Here is a 17,596-nt window from a genome sequence, read left to right on the forward strand (position 1 = left end):
GAATCCCCGAAACAATTTCAGGAGGAATCCTCGAAAGAAAAACTAGGAAGAATCTCCGGAGGAATTCCTGAAAAAATTCCAGAAAAAAAAACAGAAGGAATCCACGAAGGAAGTACAGGGGATCCTCTGAAAAAAGTCTAGAAAGAATCCCCAAATAAATTACAGGAGAAATCCCTGCAGGGATTCCAGGGGAATGCTCGATTGATTGATTGATTTGTCTTTATTATAGCGACTTTCAGCCCTTGGCTGATTCGTCTCTTGTGAATGCTTGAAAGAATTGCGGTAGGAAGGATTTGCAGGAGGTATTCTCTAAAAAAAGCCTGGAATAACTCCAGAGGGAAATCCATGAAAGATCCCTCAAAAATATCCTGAAGATATGCCTGATTATAATTCTAAGGGAATACTCCTTCAAGATACCCTGAAGCAACTCCTGTAGGAATTCCTGAATGAGCTTCTGGAGAAATTTCTAATGTAACTCCTGGAGGCATCCGTGAGTCTTCCTGGAAAAATCTCAATCTCAATCGATAATCTGAAAGAACCCCAGGAGCGATTTCTGGAAGAAGAATTTGCTGAAGGAACTTCTCGAGCAATCTCCTAAGAATATTCTGAAGGAATCTTGAAAGGAACTCTTATATGGGAATTCCTCTATAAACTTCTGGGGTAATCCCTGAATCCTCCCGAAGGTATCTTTCGATCTTCGTATAAAATTCTCTGTAGAACTTCTGTAGAGGTCCTGGAAAGTACTCCTGTAGGAAAAGGTACTTCAGAAGGAATCTTTGCAAGAACTTGAGCGCTCTACTTGGCAACATGAAACTAAGCTTGAAGCTGAAGCAGAAGATAAAGCGGATGGGGCTGAAGCACTCGAAGAATACGACACGTGCGTGTATTACAAGATGGAAAGTGGTAAGATCATCATCATGGCGGTCTACGTCGACGTCTTTCTTTTGTTCTCCAACGATCAAGGTGTGGTCGACGATGGTCGAAGCAGCAGTTGTGCGACGAATTCCGGATGAAGGACCTAGGCCCAGGCCAAGCTGATTCTGGGTCTGCGTGTCACCAGGACCGACGACGCTGTTTCCATCGACCAGGAGCGGTACATCGAGGAGTTGCTCGAGAAATCCAGTATCGACCTCGCTGGACGCGAACCAGCGACTGCTGAAGACGAAGAGCCCACGAAATGAGGGGGAACGTGAAAGGATGAAGGAAGTTCCATTTCGTGAGCTGATGGTCTTCAGCAGTTCATCGCACAGTGCACGAGACCAGACATCTCTGTCACTCTGTAAGCGTGGTAAGTTCGTTCTGCAGCGATCCGGGCCTTCCACACTAGACAGCGGCCAGAAGGATTTTGTGATACCTCATGGGAACCAAACAGTGCAAGCTGACATACAACAGGAGAGATGCGGATCCGGCGTTTTCTGGATACAGCGATGCCAACTGGGCGAACGATCCGGAGACGAAGCGATCAGTCAGTCTTTAAGTATTTCTGAAGTGTGGCGGAGCGGTTTCCTGGAGTTCCAGAAGACAGGCAACTGTTGCTGTTGCTTTATCGACCACGGAAGCGGAATACATGGCACTTTCCACGGTCACTCAAGAGGCCCTGCCTGGTGGCGAGGGTTCATCCGTGAGATGTACTGCATCAACGAGTCTCTGTTCATCAAGTCAGTGCGACAACAAGAGCTCAATATGCCTGGCTGAGAAAGAGATGGGCTGCTCGGCGAGGACTAAACATATCGACGTGACGTGCGACACCACTTCGTTCGAGAGCAAGTGGAGGCGAAGTCGATCAAGCTAGAACACGTGGCTTCCAATCGTCATGCGGCAGATATCCTGACCAAGGCGTTACCTGGACCCAAGCTGCAAGAAGATAGGAAGTTATTAGGTTTAATACAAATACACACTTAAGGGGGTATGTTAACATAATAAGCATTGGATTTGTATCCCCTCAGTTGTTAGTCACTAGACCTGCAGGCTTTTTCTGCGCGGCGTGTGAGGTAAGACGGCCGGTCGTCTCACGTGACGTGAGACGACTAATGCAAATCAAATGGGATCGTGTCGACTTTTGTCACCTCATGCGACTCGTCTCACCTCACACGCCGCACAGAATAAGCCTGCTGGTCAGACGCTTTTCATTCTATCAGGAATCCTTCAAGAATTTCGGGAGAAACCAATAAGGGACCCGGTGAAAAACCCCTAAAGGGGTCCTTGGGGGAATCTTTGAAGTAATCCCTGTAAGAATACCGGGAGTCAGGGATTCGACCCTGAAACCTGGGAAATCCTAAATAAATCTTAGAAGGACTACCTGAAAGAATGCCGGAAAAAAGATCCGGAGATCATCTATAAAGGAATCTCTGATTAGGAATCCCGGGGAAATCCCTAGAGGAATTTTTGATAGAATCTCTGAATGAATCTCGAAAGAAAATTCTAAAGGAAACCGGGAAAAAATCACAGAAAAAATCAATGAAAGAATACTGCTGGAATCCTTGAAGAAAGTCCGGGAGTAATCCATTAAAGAATTCCGAGAGAGAACCCAGGAAGAATCCTGGATCAATCCCTGATGTAATCTAGTGAAAGAATCGCGGATCCCGGGAGAATTCCCTGACGGAATCTCGGGAGGAATCCCTCTAGATAAGTCGAGTCCTCGGAGGAAATTCATGGCAGAATTTCAAAACGACTTAATGGAGAAGTCCTTGACAGAAACCGGGAGGAATCCCAGAAACAATTCCCGAAAAAAAAATCATAAGGGAATCCCGGGAACAATGCCGGTAGTAATCCGTATAGAATTTCGGAAGAAATCAATGAAGAATCCTCATGCGGTAAGGCACTGTCCATAAACTACGTAGACTAATTTTTTACCATCTCAGAGCAGACCCCCTCCCTCCTCCATCCTAGACTTTGTTCATACATTTGTACGAAACGTAGACTTTAGCTGAAACACACCCCTCCCTCTAAGAGTCTACGTAGTTTACGAGCAGGCACCAAATACACGGCAGAGATTTCAGTGAGTTGCAGGAGGTGTCAAGGACGTGTTCCAGAAGGCTTCAGGAATATTCAAAGGCATTTCAGAGTTCAGGGGGTTTCTGGGGCGTTCCAGGGGATTTCAGGGGCGTTCCAGGGGATTTCAGGGGCGTTCCAGGGGATTTCAGGGGCGTTCCATGAGGTTTCCCTGGTTTCAGGAAGTTTAGTGGGCGTTCCTGGGTATTTCATTGAGTGTAAGGAGCGTATGTTCTCAATGGGTTTCAAGGGGATTTCAGAAGCGTTCCGAGGAATTCCAGAGAGTTGCAGGAGGTGTCAAAGGCGTTCCAAGGGTGTTTCCAGAGGTGTTCCAAGGGATTTCAGGAGCGTTCTATGAGTTTTCAAAGTGTGTCAGGAGCATACCAGCGTTTCAGAGGCGTTACAGGGGATTTCAGGAGCGTTCCAGGAGTTTTCAAATGATGGGGAGGAGTTTTCAAATTCAGGGATCCAATAGTTCTCAGAGGCGTTACAGGCGATTTCTGCGACGTTCCATGATCTTCAGGGGTATTCCAAGTGGTTTTTGGAGATGTTCAGAATCGTTCCAAAAGGATTCGTGGGCATTTCAAAGTGTTTCAAGGAATTTCAGGGGCGTTCCAGTGGTTTTCAAGGGGTTTTAGGAGCATTCTAGGAGCATTCTAGGGGTTTAAGGAGCATTCTAGGTCAATTGGTTCCAGGGGATCTCAGCAGAGATGGCATGCTCCTCAGTGTGTGTGTGCAAGTGTGCGCGATTTCAATATGAAAATGAGCTAAACTGTGCACATTTTCAGTGCAGATTACCATCCCTGGATTTCAGGGGCGTTCCATTAGGTTTCAGGAAGTTTAATGGGCGTTGCAGGGTGTTTCAGTTAGTGCTAGGAGCGTTTTTTCCATGAGTTCTCAAAGGATTTCAAGGGGTGTTCAAGGGGATTTCAGAAGCGTTCCAGAGGGTTTCATGGGATTTCAGGAGCGTTCCGAGGGATTTTAGAGAGTTCCAGCAGGTGTCAAGGGCGTTACAAGAGTGTTCCAAAGGTGTTCCAGAGGATTCGAGTTGCGTTCTAGGAGTTTTCAAGGTATGTCAGGAGTATACCAGCGTTTCAGAGACATTACAGGGGATATCAGGGGCATATGTTAGAGGCGTTCCAGGACTTTTCAAATAATTTCAGGGGTCCAAAGGTTTTCAGAGGCGTTTCAGGCGATTTCAGTGACTTCTCTGATCTTTAGGAGCAATCCAAGTGGTTTTTAGAAGTGGTCCAGGGATATTATAATTGCACGGGCGTTCCAAAGGTTTTCAAGATGTTCAGGATCGTTCAAAGAGGCTGGGGCATTTCCGAGGTGTTTCAGGGGATTTCAGGTGCTTTCCAGTGGTTTTCAAGGGGATTCAGGAGCGTTCCGGGTGATTCAGAGGAGTTTTAGGGGTTTTCAATTGGTTTCAGGGGCGTTCCAGGCTATAAGGGATTTCAGGGGCGAACGCTCTAAGGATTAAGGAAGGTTGTTAGGATCGTGTTACAGGAGTTCTCAAAGGATTTCAAGGGGTGATCCAAGATATTTCAGAACCATTCCAGAGGGTTTCAAGGGGTTTCAGGAGCGTTCCGAGGGATTTCAATGAGTTGCAGGAGATGTCAAGGGTGTTCCCGGGTGCTTCAGAGGTGTTACAGGGGTTTTCAGGTGTGTTCTAGGGGTTTTCAAGGGATTTCAGGTGCGTTCCAGGTGTTTTCAAGGGAGTTCTAGGGGGTTTCAATTGGTTTCAGGGGCGTTTCAGATGTGTACCACGGGATTTCAGGGGCGTTCCATGAGGATTAAGGTAGTTTGTTTGAAGCGTGTTCCAGGAGTTCTCAAAGAGTTTCAAGGGGTGTTCCAAGAGATTTCAGAAGCATTCCAGAGGGTTTCAAGGGGTTTCAGGAGCGATCCGAGGGATTTCAAAGAGTTGCTGGAGATGCCAAATGTATTCCCGGGTGCTTCAGAGGTGTTCTAGGAGATTTTAGGTGCGTTCCAGAGGTTTTCAAGGGATTTCAAGGGCGTTTCAGGGGGTGTTGGCGCGATCACTTACCGCGCACTAGGTTTTTAGGGACGACACTATTCTTCAGGCCTAGGCAGCCACAAAATTAACACCACGGACACCACGACGACGAACGGATTTTGGGACACGTGATTCACTGTACCGCGTGCTCACTGGGGACTTTCTTTCTAGCGAGAGATGGTTTAGCGAACGAGTGTAAGCTTCGAGTGTCGAGTACTAACTAATTTATTGTTCAATAAAAATGTTCTCTTAGGGCCAATTTGCATGTGTGTGATTGTTATAATTGTTGGTCGTGTACTGTGTGTAGATACAATTTTGCTAAGTGTTTGTGTGGTTTACAATTTATGTTCTACGTGTTTAGTTTTAAGATTATTAACCCTTTGAGATCCGGGTTTCATGTATGATCCCCAACAGGGGGTTTCAGGGGCGTTCTAGGGAGTTTCAATGTGTGTCAGGAGTACCAGCGTTTCAGAAGCGTTACGGGGGATTTCAGAGGCAAAGGTTTTCACAGTATTCAGGATCGTTCCAGGTGGCTGGAGCATTTCAGAGGTATTTCAGGGGATTTCAGGTGTTCCAGGAGATTTCAGAAGCATACCAGAGGGTTTCAAGGGGTTTCAGGAGCATTCCGAGGGATTTCAAATAGTTGCAGGAGATGTCGAGGGTATTCCCGGGTGCTTCAGAGGTGTTGCAGAGGATTTCAGGGGCGTTCCAGTAGTTTCTAAATTATGTTAGGGGTGTTCCAACGGTTTTCCACGTTCCCGGTTCCAACCTGAGACGAGACCGGACAACTGGCTTCTTATTATTCTTCTTCTCTTCCAATATGTTTGCTGTTTATTTTCATTTCGCATCGTTCGTCGCTCGGACCAGTGTTGCCAATATTTTTGTTTCGCTTTTTGTTTCACACTTTTCACGTTAAATATCATTTTATGATTTTTGGCAAAGTAATAGCAAGATAGGACAGATAATACATAAATACGGAGATCCCATGAATGTCGTCACGTTTTTCGGGTGGCAGAGGTGCTTTGAAAGCGATTGAATGCAGAATGCAATGCGATTGAAAACAGATTCCGTAAACTGAAATATAGAGGTATGTTTCAATTCAATGTACAACTTCGCTATGAACGTGTACCATTCGTTTTTTTTAAATAAAGATTTCTTGCAAGATTACTAGATTGAGATTAAATAAGTCCACAAATTACGTAACGCTATAGGGGGAGGGGGGTTAAAAACTGTCGTTGCAAATTTACTACGGCTCACAATATCACACGATTTTTCATTCAATAAAATTTATTTTACGCTGCATAGTCGATCATTCCGCTATATTACCAACAGCGGAAGCTCATTTTCGTGACTCACACAAAAACGCGCCCACTGAGAACGGACGAGAGGATCTTTCGGAAATCTGTAAAACTTAAGATCTTGATGCTTTGTACTGCTGTGGAAACAGCCAAACGCCTTGCACTTCATGATATTCACGATAATTTGCGTTCGACGCAAACCGACTCGATTGAAACAAATAAAAAAAAACCCAGATTAATCCACCTAGTGGTGGTAGTGCCTTTCTCGTCGAATATGTACTAAGCCAAAGTGTCCCTGAATTCTGAGAATACTCTAGAACGGAACAAATCTCATTTTCTTCTTTTGTAACAGTGCTCGTTGACTTATCAATGGGAGAGTAGAATTGATAAATAAATCATGCATTTGATGAAAAAATACCCAAACTCATCGGATTTGGGACTCTAATTTCACTTTACAATTTAAAAATTTATTGGATGAGGTTGATTAGGGGCATAATGGACACCCTAAGCAAATGAGTACGTTAGGCCTGTATAACTGAGAAAACCTTAACATATTATCAGTTGGCTTACAACTTTAGTTTGTTTCCTGGGTATTTCAATCATTCACAGCAAGAGACGAACCAGCCAAGGGCTGGAAGTCTCTTTAATAAAGACAAATCAATCAATCATTTACAGCAGGTAGAATGTATTTATTGTGAAGAAATAATGAATGGTAAATCGTGTGTTTTTAGGGCTAACAGAGAAGGTACGGGGCGAAATGGACACCCCTGCATATTTTATGCCATTTCTTTGATAACATCGATCAGTTAAGTAATTTTCCCACGGAGATCGACACCACAGATTAAATACTCCATCTTAGACGAGTTTACATAACATCAAAGTTAGTTAAATAAACTTTAGGCTAAAATAATCCAATTGATTTTTTTCCAAACACTCTTAAGCGCCTAACAGTATGCAATGAGCTTACATCCATTCGTAATTGCCAGTGTTCATTTCGCCCCAAATCGACTACAACATTGAAATTTTTATTTGGAGTAAATTCTAATCACAAATAAAATATTTTATACATTGCTAAATCTACGTATACATGCAGATAAGGTAGCAATTCACTTGTTTTTATGGTGGAGACACTCAAACACTCGTAGTTCCTTATTTGCTGCTGCGTTGAAATTATAAGAACTTTATCATATGAAAAACATATTTCAATTTCAATGGTATTTAGGTTATTTTGGAGGCATATGGATGGTACTTTTGAAAAAAAATAGAACGATGACTAGTTCCTTTATACTTATGCATTAAAAGTTTAGCATAAAAGTCAACGGTTTCGACAAAACAGGGGTGTCCATTTCGCCCCAGGTGTCCATTATGCCCCGATCTCCCCTATTTATTTGTGCCCTTCCTCAAAACGATAAATTCCGAATAAAATTTCCAAGGAAGACCCCTCATGACTTATGAGAAAATCGAAATTTGTGTCAGCCTTATTCAGAAAAGCAACAATTATGTATATCAAAGCCATAATCGAATTTGGAAACTTATTGATGGCTCACATTCCGAAGTTATGTATTATGTTAAACGTATAAGCAGAACTGAAAAATATAAAACCTCTCAGTTGACTGCTTGACCACCTTCACTAGCACTGGATGCCGATCATTATCAAGATATTTCGGCAATTTTTTTCTGCACACTTTAGCCTTTATTTTATTATCGTTGGTTATAAGATTTATGTAAAATTTGACAAAAAAAAGTGCAAGCTAGTGAAATTTCTCATAATAAAACCCATTTAAATTTCAACCGTGTTACAGAGCGCGAGGGCTGAACCAGTAGCATCAAAATTGTGCGTAGTAATTTCAACCACAAAAGGAGATTGATGCTATAAAATTAAAATTTCTCCATACAACGTTGATTCATCCGACTGTATAATTGCGTCTCAGGAATCTAAAATGGTGTGATTTGACAAAATCGCTTTAATTTTCATTGAGATTATGTTATTTTACGCACCTTCGTAATTTCAGCGATGCATTCAATCCTGATTCTGCAACACTGCTGGTAATCTTAGGTATGGTCAGAGACTATTTTCTTGCTGCCCGTTTATCTGGTTATCCAACATTTTTGATAATTTGATGTTTCATGTGCATGGGTTTGCATGGCACTTTTTTAACTGGCCACTTCCGGCGAGACACCTGGAACCGGTTCCAAAACACAACCGGTTCAGATTTGTTATTTGTGGATTGATTGGTAATTATCGGTGACAAATATCGGAAACAGCCTGTTAAGCGTTACACGTTTCGACCTACTATTCTTCGGTCATCGTTAGACGCATTCAGTTGGATTCAACTTCGTCAGTTTAATATACATAAGCGGTTCAGATATGGTCTGAAACTATTTTCCTGCTTACCGTTCATCTGGTTATCGATCAAGCCGCTATTTGGTGAGTCACGTGCATAAGTTTGGTTCAAATTTTTTAATTGGTCACTTCCGACGGGATACCTGGAACCGGTTCCGGAACACAACCGGTTCAAATATGGTATGAAACTATTTTCCTGCTAACCATTCATCTGGTTATCGAAAAAGCCGCTCTTTGATGTGTCGCATGCATGGGTTTGGTTCACTGTTTTAATTGGCCACTTCCGGCGGGACACCTGGAACCGGTTTCGGAACACAACCGGTTCAGATAAGGTATGAAACTCTTTTCCTGCTTACCGTTCATCTGGTTATCGAAAATGCCGCTCTTTGATGCGTCGCATACATGGTTCACTTTTTTAATTGGCCACTTCCGGCGGGACACCTGGAACCGGTTTCGGAACACAACCGGTTCAGATACAGTATGAAACTATATTCCTGCTCACCGTTCATCTGGTTATCGAAAAAGCAGCTCTTTGATGCGTCGCATGCATGGGTTTGGTTTATTTTTTTATTGGCCACTTCCGGCAGGACACCCGGAATCAGTTCCGGAACACTACCGGTTCAAATATGGTCTGAAACTACTTTCCTGCTTACCATTCAACTGGTTATCGAAAAAGCCGCTCTTTGATGTGTCGCATGCATGGGTTATGTTCACTTTTACATTTGGCCGCTTCCGGCAGGACACCCGGAACCGGTTCCGGAACACTACCAGTTCAGATATAGTCTGAGATTATTTTCCTACTTCCCGTTCATCAGATAATCGAAAATGCCGTGGTTTGATGTGTCGCATGCATGGGTTTGTTGCATTTCCATTTCTGGCCCCTTCCTGGGGTACCGGTCCGGAACACCTAAATGGCCATAACTCCGGAACGGCTGGACCGATTCGAACCATTTTCAATAGGAAACAATGGGACCAGATTCCGCGTCGAATGAACCGCCGGTCGTTAAAATCGGTTGACGTTTACTATCTAAAAATGAGGTGACCTTTTTTGTACACATACACACACACACACATACATACACACACACACACATACATACACACAGACATCATCTCAACTCGTCGAGCTGAGTCGATTGGTATATAACACTTGACCCCTCCGGGGGCTCTATCAAATTTTCGTTTTTGGAGTGAACATATAGCCTTTCGGTACACCTTGGTGTACGAGAAAGGCAAAAACAAACAAACGTGAACGAAACAAAACGCACGGCGCTTGAACAGCTGACGCCAAACCTGCGGCAGATCAGTATTTTCAATAGATTTTGACAACACTGCGCACACGCGCTCGGGTGCGATCGGGTGGTGGTTTCAATTCTGTGCTTTTTTTTAGTGGCATAAAATCAACCAATCAGCAGCTGGTCCGTTTTGGCCCCATATCGAGCTACGGTATTGACCGGTCTCGTTTCAGGTTCCAACGTTTCAGGTGATTTCAGCGACTTTCCATGATATTCGAGGGTATTGCAAGGGTTTTTACAGGTGTTCCAGGGATATTATAGTTGCAAGGGTGTTTCAAAGGTTTTTCATGAGTTCAGGGGCGTGATGGGAAGCCTTTCAGCTTCTGATGAGAAGCTTTCCAGCTTCTGATGAGACCAACTTCTGATGAAACCAGTTTCTGATGAGAAGCTTTCCAGCTTCTGATGAGAAGCTTTCCAGCATCTGATGAGAAACTTTCCAGCTTCTGATGAGAAGCATTCCAGCTTCTGATGAGAAGCTATCCAGCTTCCGATGAAAAGCTTTCAGCTTGGAATAAGAAGCTCTCCAGCTTCTGATGTGAGGCATTCGCAGCTTCTGATGAGAAGCATTTCAACATCTGATGAGAAGCATTCCAACATCTGATGAGAAGCTTCCCAGATTCTGATGAGAAGCTTTCCAGTTTCTGATAAGAAGCTTTCCAACTTTTTATGAGAACTTCTGATGAGAAGCTATTTAGCTTCTGATGAGAAACCATCCAGCTTCTGATGAGAAGCTATACAGCTTCTGATGAAAAGCTATCCATCTTCTGATGAGAAGCTATCCAGCTTCTGATGAGAAGCCATCCAGCTTCTGATGAGAAGCTATCCAGCACGAGATAAAAAGCTATCCAGCTTCTGGGGAGAAACTCTACAGCTTCTGATGAGAAGCTTGTCAGCTTCTGATGAGAAAATTTCCAGCTCTTTAGCTAATTAGAAGCTTGTATGCTTCTGATGAGAAGATTGGTTGCTTCTGATGAGAAGCCTGTCAGCTTCTGATGAGAAGCTTGTTAGCTTCTGATGAGAAGCTCGTCAGCTTCTGATGATAAGCTCGTCAGCTTCTAATGAGAAGCTTGTCAGTTTCTGATGAGAAGCTTGTCAGTTTCTGATGAGAAGCTTGTCAGCTTCTGATGAGAAGCTTGTCAGCTTCTGATGAGAAGCTTGTATGCTTCTGATGAGAAGCTTGTATGCTTCTGATGAGAAGCTTGTATGCTTCTGATGAGAAGCTTGTATGCTTCTGATGAGAAGCTTGTATGCATCTGATGAGAAGCTCTTCAGCTTCTGATGAGAAGCTTGTATGCTTCTGATGAGAAGCTTGTATGCTTTTGATGAGAAGCTTGTATGCTTTTGATGAGAAGCTTGTACGCTTCTGATGAGAAGCTTGTACGCTTCTGATGAGAAGCTTGTACGCTTCTGATGAGAAGCTTGTATGCTTCTGATGAGAAGCTTGTATGCTTCTGATGAGAAGCTTGTATGCTTCTGATGAGAAGCTTGCATGCTTCTGATGAGAAGCTTGCATGCTTCTGATGAGAAGCTTGTATGCTTCTGATGAGAAGCTTTTCATGTTTGATAATTTTTGCTGACATTTTCAGATTGTCAATACTTGACAAATCTCTAAAATGTCGAGAAAATTTGTCTTTTGTTATTGTTGAACTCCCCAGAGGCTGCTAATTCCATTTTCTAGTTAGGTATATTTTTTTGAACTTTCCACTAAAAATTTGTTTTTTTACCTTCCAGTTCCAACGTTCGTTGGCTTCCTGCAGGATATTGAATCACCGTTCGAGGTGAAGGACTACATCAGACTCTACCTAGGTAAGGATAGCAAGGTTTGTTATTTAATAAAAAAAAAAATCATTCATTCAAACGATTTTCCATCCACTCACAACACAGGCGAAACGAAGGAATGCGCCGAGTTTGCCAAACAGTTCCTGGAGAGACGCTCCAAGTACAAGAACCAGATGCGCCAGAAGAACGCCCACATCGACGACATGTGCAAACCGGCTCCGGCCATCAATCCGTCGTCCAACGATTTCCAGGAGATCAAGGTAAGATGTGACAAACCCGAACAGGAATAAAAAAAAAAAAGATGTGATGGGGGCGAACTGTTTTATCGACCGACAGAAGAGAGTAGAGTAGATTGGTGAGCTCGTTCCATATTACTCGAAAGTGAAAAGAATGCTACCGGAGCTTCTTGCTCGTGGAACAGATTTTGCCATTTTACAAATTTGTAGAACCATCTGTTTTTGTGCTTGGCGTGACGTCCCAACTGGGACCTAACCTGCTTCTCAGCTGTGAACTAATAATAACGCAAAAATCTTCATTTTCTTCCTCTCCCCCCGCAGGGCAAGAACAAAAAGGTAAAGAAAAACAAAATGACCAAGCTGGACAATCGTTGTCTGGGTTTCTCGGTGACCGCTGCCCCGGACCGTTTGAACGTTGGCGATCGCGACTACGGTGACAATGCCTAAATGGGAGGGGTGCACCAGTACTAGCACAGCTCTGCCAGGTAGGCCGGCGAGTAGGAAAACACACATTTCCGTTGATTTTTCTGCAATTGACACAAGCATAAACACACACACCGCAAAGCAAAACACAGGATGGATTAGAGTAGGGAAGTTGGTTGGCCAACTGTTGTGAAAAGTGCAACCAGTTTAAACGCTGGTTTTCCGTTTTCTCTTGGCTAGGAAAATGAAATGATGAAAAACTGAATGGTTTTTGGCGTTCCTCGTTGCATAATAGATAAGAAAGCAGATGAATCACACAAACACATTTAGCCAAAATGAATAGCAGCGCGTACGTCTATATCTATATAGTTTCAATAGAACCGCAGGATGGGAAACATACAGTCCGGATGGTGAACTAATAAACACCATCCTTGAAGGATGGAATTACGTCGGGGAGGTCCGTAGTCGTGATGTAGAAAACGGATCGAATTAGGAATCAGTTTTGTCTGTGTTTTTTTTTTGTTGGTTATCCTATGTAGTTACTAATCAATCGATAATTGTTTTACACTGTGAATGAAGGTGATTGTATTGCGTTTCTTGAATTACAGAACATTGTTGAATAATTCTTAAGGAACCGACTGCGCTCTGGTGTTTCTTGATCTGGAATGACAAATATAATGGAATATGGAGATGAAAATTTACCTGTAATTCGTATTTGTATCAAAAAGCTTCTAAAGAAGCAGTTATTCTTGGTGCTTTTATCAAAACTTCAAAGTCGCTGCATTAGATGTTTAAATTTTTCCAGTTCGAACGAAATCTCGAACTTTCCTGTTGATGAAGCCTTGATCGAAGCCCGCTCAGCAGAATCCTGAGAAGTCTCTTGGCAAAATACTGAGAGAATTCTCGGCAGAATATTGAGAGGGCAAAATACTGAGAGGATTCTTGGCAGAATACTGAGTACTTCTCTGCAGATCCTGAGGGGCTGCGCTGCAAAGCTTGAGAGGATTCTCAGCAGAATCCTGAGAAGATTCTCAGCAGAATTCTGAGAGGATTCTCAGCTGAATCCTGAGAGGATTCTCAGCAGAATCCTGAGAGGATTCTCAGCAGAATCCTGAGAAGATTCTCAGCAGAATTCTGAGAGGATTCTCAGCAGAATCCTGAGAGGATTCTCAGCAGAATCCTGAGAGGTTTCTCAGCAGAATATTGTTAGGATTCTCAGCAGAAGCCTGAGAGGATTCTCTGTAGAATCCTCTCAAAATTCTGCTGATAATCCTCTCAATATTCTGCTGGGAATCCGGAGAGGATTTTCTGCAGAATCCGAAAAGGATTCTCTGCAGAATCTGGAGAGGATTCTATGCAGAATTCGGAGAGGATTCTCTGCAGAATCCTGAGAGGATTCTCAGCAGAATCCTAAGATATATCTGCAGAATCCTTAGAGGATTCTCTGCAGAATCCTCAGAGGATGCTCTGCAGAATCCTCAGAGGATGTTCTGCAGAATCCTGAGAGGATTCTCAGCAGAATACTGAGAGGATTCTCAGCAGCATCCTGAGAGGATTCTTAGCAGAATCCGGAGAGGATTCTCATCAGAACCCTGAGAGGATTCTCAGCAGAATCCTGAGAGGATTCTCAGCAGAATCCTGAGAGGATTCTCAGCAGAATTCTGAGAGAGTTCTCTGCAATATCTTGAGAGGATTTGCTGCAGAATCTTAAGGGGATTATCTGAAGAATCGTAAGAGGATTATCTGAAGAACCCTGAGAGGATTCTCAGCAGAATCCTGAGATGATTCTCAGCAGAATCCTGAGAGGATTCTCAGCAGAATCCTGAGAGGATTCTCAGCAGAATCCTGAGAGGATTCTCAGCAGAATCCTGAGAGGATTCTCAGCAGAATCCTGAGAGGATTCTCAGCAGAATCCTGAGAGGATTCTCAGCAGAATCCTAAGAGGATTCTCAGCAGAATCCTAAGAGGATTCTCAGCAGAATCCTAAGAGGATTCCCAGCAGAATCCTGAGAGGATGCTCAGCAGTATCCTGTGAGGATGCTCAGCAGAATCCTGTGAGGATTCTCAGCAGGATCCTGAGAGGATTCTCAGCAGAATCCTGAGAGGATTCTCAGCAGAATCCTGAGAGGATTCTCAGCAGAATCCTGAGAGGTTTCTCAGCAGAATCCTGAGAGGATTCTCAGCAGAATCCTGAGAGGATTCTCAGCAGAATCCTGAGAGGATTCTCAGCAGAATCCAGGGAGGATTCTCAGACGAATCCTGAGAGGATTCTTAGACGAATCCTGAGAGGATTCTCAGCAGAATCCTGAGAGGATTCTCAGCCGTATCCTGAGAGGATTCTCAGCCGAATCCTGAGAGGATTCTCAGCAGAATCCAGGGAGGATTCTCAGACGAATCCTGAGAGGATTCTTAGACGAATCCTGAGAGGATTCTCAGCAGAATCCTGAGAGGATTCTCAGCCGTATCCTGAGAGGATTCTCAGCCGAATCCTGAGAGGATTCTCAGCAGAATCCTGAGAGGACTCTCAGCAGAATCCTGAAAGGATTCTCAGCAGAAACCTGAGAGGATTCTCAGCAAAATCCTGAAAGGATTCCCAGCAGAATCCTGAGAAGATTCCCAGCAGAATCCTGAGAGGATTCTCAGCTGAATCCTGAGAGGATTCTCAGCTGAATCCTGAGAGGATTCTCAGCAGAATCCTGAGAGGATTCTCAGCAGAATCCTGAGAGGATTCTCAGCAGAATCCTGAGAGGATTCTCAGCAGAATCCTGAGAGGATTCTCAGCAGAGGATCTCAGAGGAGTCTCAGCAGAATCCTGAGAGGATTCTCTGCAGAATCCTGAGAGGATTCTCTGCAGAATCCTCAGGATGCTCTGCAGAATCCTCAGGATGCTCTGCAAAATCCTCAGAGGATTCTCTGCAGATCCTGAAAGGGTGCGCTGCAGAATCCGAAGAGGATTCTCTGTAGAATCCTCTCAGAATTCTGCTGAGAATCCTCACAATATTCGATTGCTGGGAATCCGGAGAGGATTTTCTGCACAATCCGGAGAGGATTCTCAGCAGAATCCTAAGATAATTCTCAGCAGAATCTTGAGAGGATTCTTAGTAGAATGCTGAGAGGATTCTCAGTAATGTCTCAAGAAGATTTTCAGCTGAATCCTGAAATGATTCAGCTGAGATCCTGAGATGATTCTCTGCAGAATCCTGCAAGAATTCTCAGCTCAAATCTGCGAAGATTCTTCTCAGAATCATGCGAGGATTCTTAGTAGGCTGAGGAGAGGCATTATTGTCAGCCCCGGTTGGAATTTCATCTGCCGCTGTGACGCCTCCTTTGTCTGAAGAGAAACATTATTTATTGCCGAGCTTTCATCCGCCGCTTTGGCGTCTCCCGTCTCTAAGGCGTGCCATTATTGCCAGTCCCGACCGGAATTTCATCTGCCTCTTTAGCATCCCTTTCTCTGAAGCGAAACAGTATTGCCAGCCCCAACTGGATTTTCATTCGCCGCTTCGACAACTCTCTTCTCTAAGGCGAGCCATTATTGCCAGTCCCGACCGGAATTTCACCTGCCGCTTCGACACCTTCATTTCTCTGAGGCTAGATTTTACGATTTCCCTCATGTCTGATCCGATCAGGTGCTATCCAACGGAACACAAACTACTTCAAGCTTCAACCGGTCGAAACAATGCCACCAAATTTGCTGTAGAATATCCGCTGATCCTTTTCCTTCTCGATGTTGGTCTCCTCGAATCCGTCACTTCAGAATTCAGAATCGTTGTGGACTTCACTCCCTCACAATCACCCACTGCAAATGCTGTTCAGAGAATATGTTCTTCCTCGTTGCTTTTCTGCTTGACAGATCAAGTAAATCTTCACCAACAACGGCATAGCCTACCTGGTGATACACAAAACTACCACACTTGCGGATGAATGCATTTGACGTTATTGTTACTGAAAGTGATCGACTACTTTGATCAAACTAGCACCATTTGCGCTTTATAGAAATGTAAACAAACCACTGTCAAATGTTTCCGATTCCCAACACTAGAGGCGTGAAGAAGTCTATAATATTACCCAGAGTTTGGATAATTTCGGATAACTTCAGCTAAATGTTCTAGTCAATCCCTTTCGAAACTTCTAAACAGTTTTAAATAGTTTTTTCCTGGGATTTCACCAATTTTTATTTGGTTTTCTTTGTCGTGTAAGACACTTTGTTAGTACTTGCACGCGCCCTGTACGAGAACGCTTAGTAGTCACTTTATTCAACTGTGAAGCAAACAGTCTTCTAAATTTCAGCAGTGTTTTTTCAGCGCATAATGTTATCTATTGTTAGGCTTTTAGATGGTTTTCTTATGAATTTAGGTGTCATTTTCTGAACGTATCAGTAATTGTAAATCAAAGCTTATTTCTACATTGCTAATTAGTAATAATACCGCCATCAGCATATACCGGTTAAAATGACAAAACAAATAAACCCATTTAGATAATCAGAATATAGTCAAAATTTAGGCAAGTATCGTACCCAAAAGTTAGAATATACAACAACCCAACCAAATTGAAAAAAAAAAAACTATTTAATTAACGATAACCAAAAAACAAGGAAAATAAAAGAGAGACAAAACAGTCAGGTGAAATGTGTGTTTTCCGGATCGCGCCGTCAAGCGGCCCAACAACAAGCAACTACTACTACTACTACATAGATAAGGTAAGCGCGGTAGGAAACAAAAGAAAACGAAAACATAAACAATAAGCTGTTACACACAACAACAACAACAACAACAATAGCAACAAACCTCTAGTTGTAGTATGAAAAGAAACACAAACAGGACATAGTTAAGGACACTGGACAACAACAACAAAAACAAATCGACAGGAAGTAAAACAGAAACATGTTGAAACTAGCCATTTACCCGCGAGCAATCGCTGCTACTGTTGGTGCTGTTACTGCTCTTCAGCGAGGATTAAAATGATGAATCTTTGGAATGATTCCCAGAGGAATTTATGGAAGAATTCCAAGAGGAATGTTTGGAGGATTATCTGGAAGAATTTCCAAATAAATCTCTGGAAAAATTCCCAGAGGAATCTCTGGAAGAATTCCCAGAGGAATCTCTGAAAGAATTCGCAGAGGAATCTCTGGAAGACTCCCCAGAGGAATCTCTGGAAGAATTCCCAGACGAATCTCTGGGAGAATTCCCAGAGGAATCTCCGGAAGAATTCTC

At 43.3% G+C, this 17,596-nt stretch overlaps 1 protein-coding gene across 2 annotated transcripts in view; it reads left to right on the forward strand.

Annotated features, from left to right (window-relative positions):
- The window catches only part of LOC109425480 (GIGYF family protein Gyf), a 113,317-nt gene extending 100,082 nt beyond the window's left edge, over positions 1-13,235 (forward strand). For both annotated transcript variants that reach the window (XM_062846672.1, XM_062846673.1), the window contains exons 7-9: positions 11,677-11,751; positions 11,830-11,984; positions 12,282-13,235. In XM_062846672.1, the coding sequence (XP_062702656.1) occupies positions 11,677-11,751; positions 11,830-11,984; positions 12,282-12,407 (356 nt within the window). In that variant the 3' untranslated portion in view covers positions 12,408-13,235. The remainder of the gene's footprint in view (positions 1-11,676; positions 11,752-11,829; positions 11,985-12,281) is intronic.
- Positions 13,236-17,596: the final 4,361 nt, after the last annotated feature.

Source organism: Aedes albopictus, chromosome 1, assembly GCF_035046485.1.
Source record: "Aedes albopictus strain Foshan chromosome 1, AalbF5, whole genome shotgun sequence".
NCBI classification, from domain to species: Eukaryota; Metazoa; Arthropoda; class Insecta; order Diptera; family Culicidae; genus Aedes; species Aedes albopictus.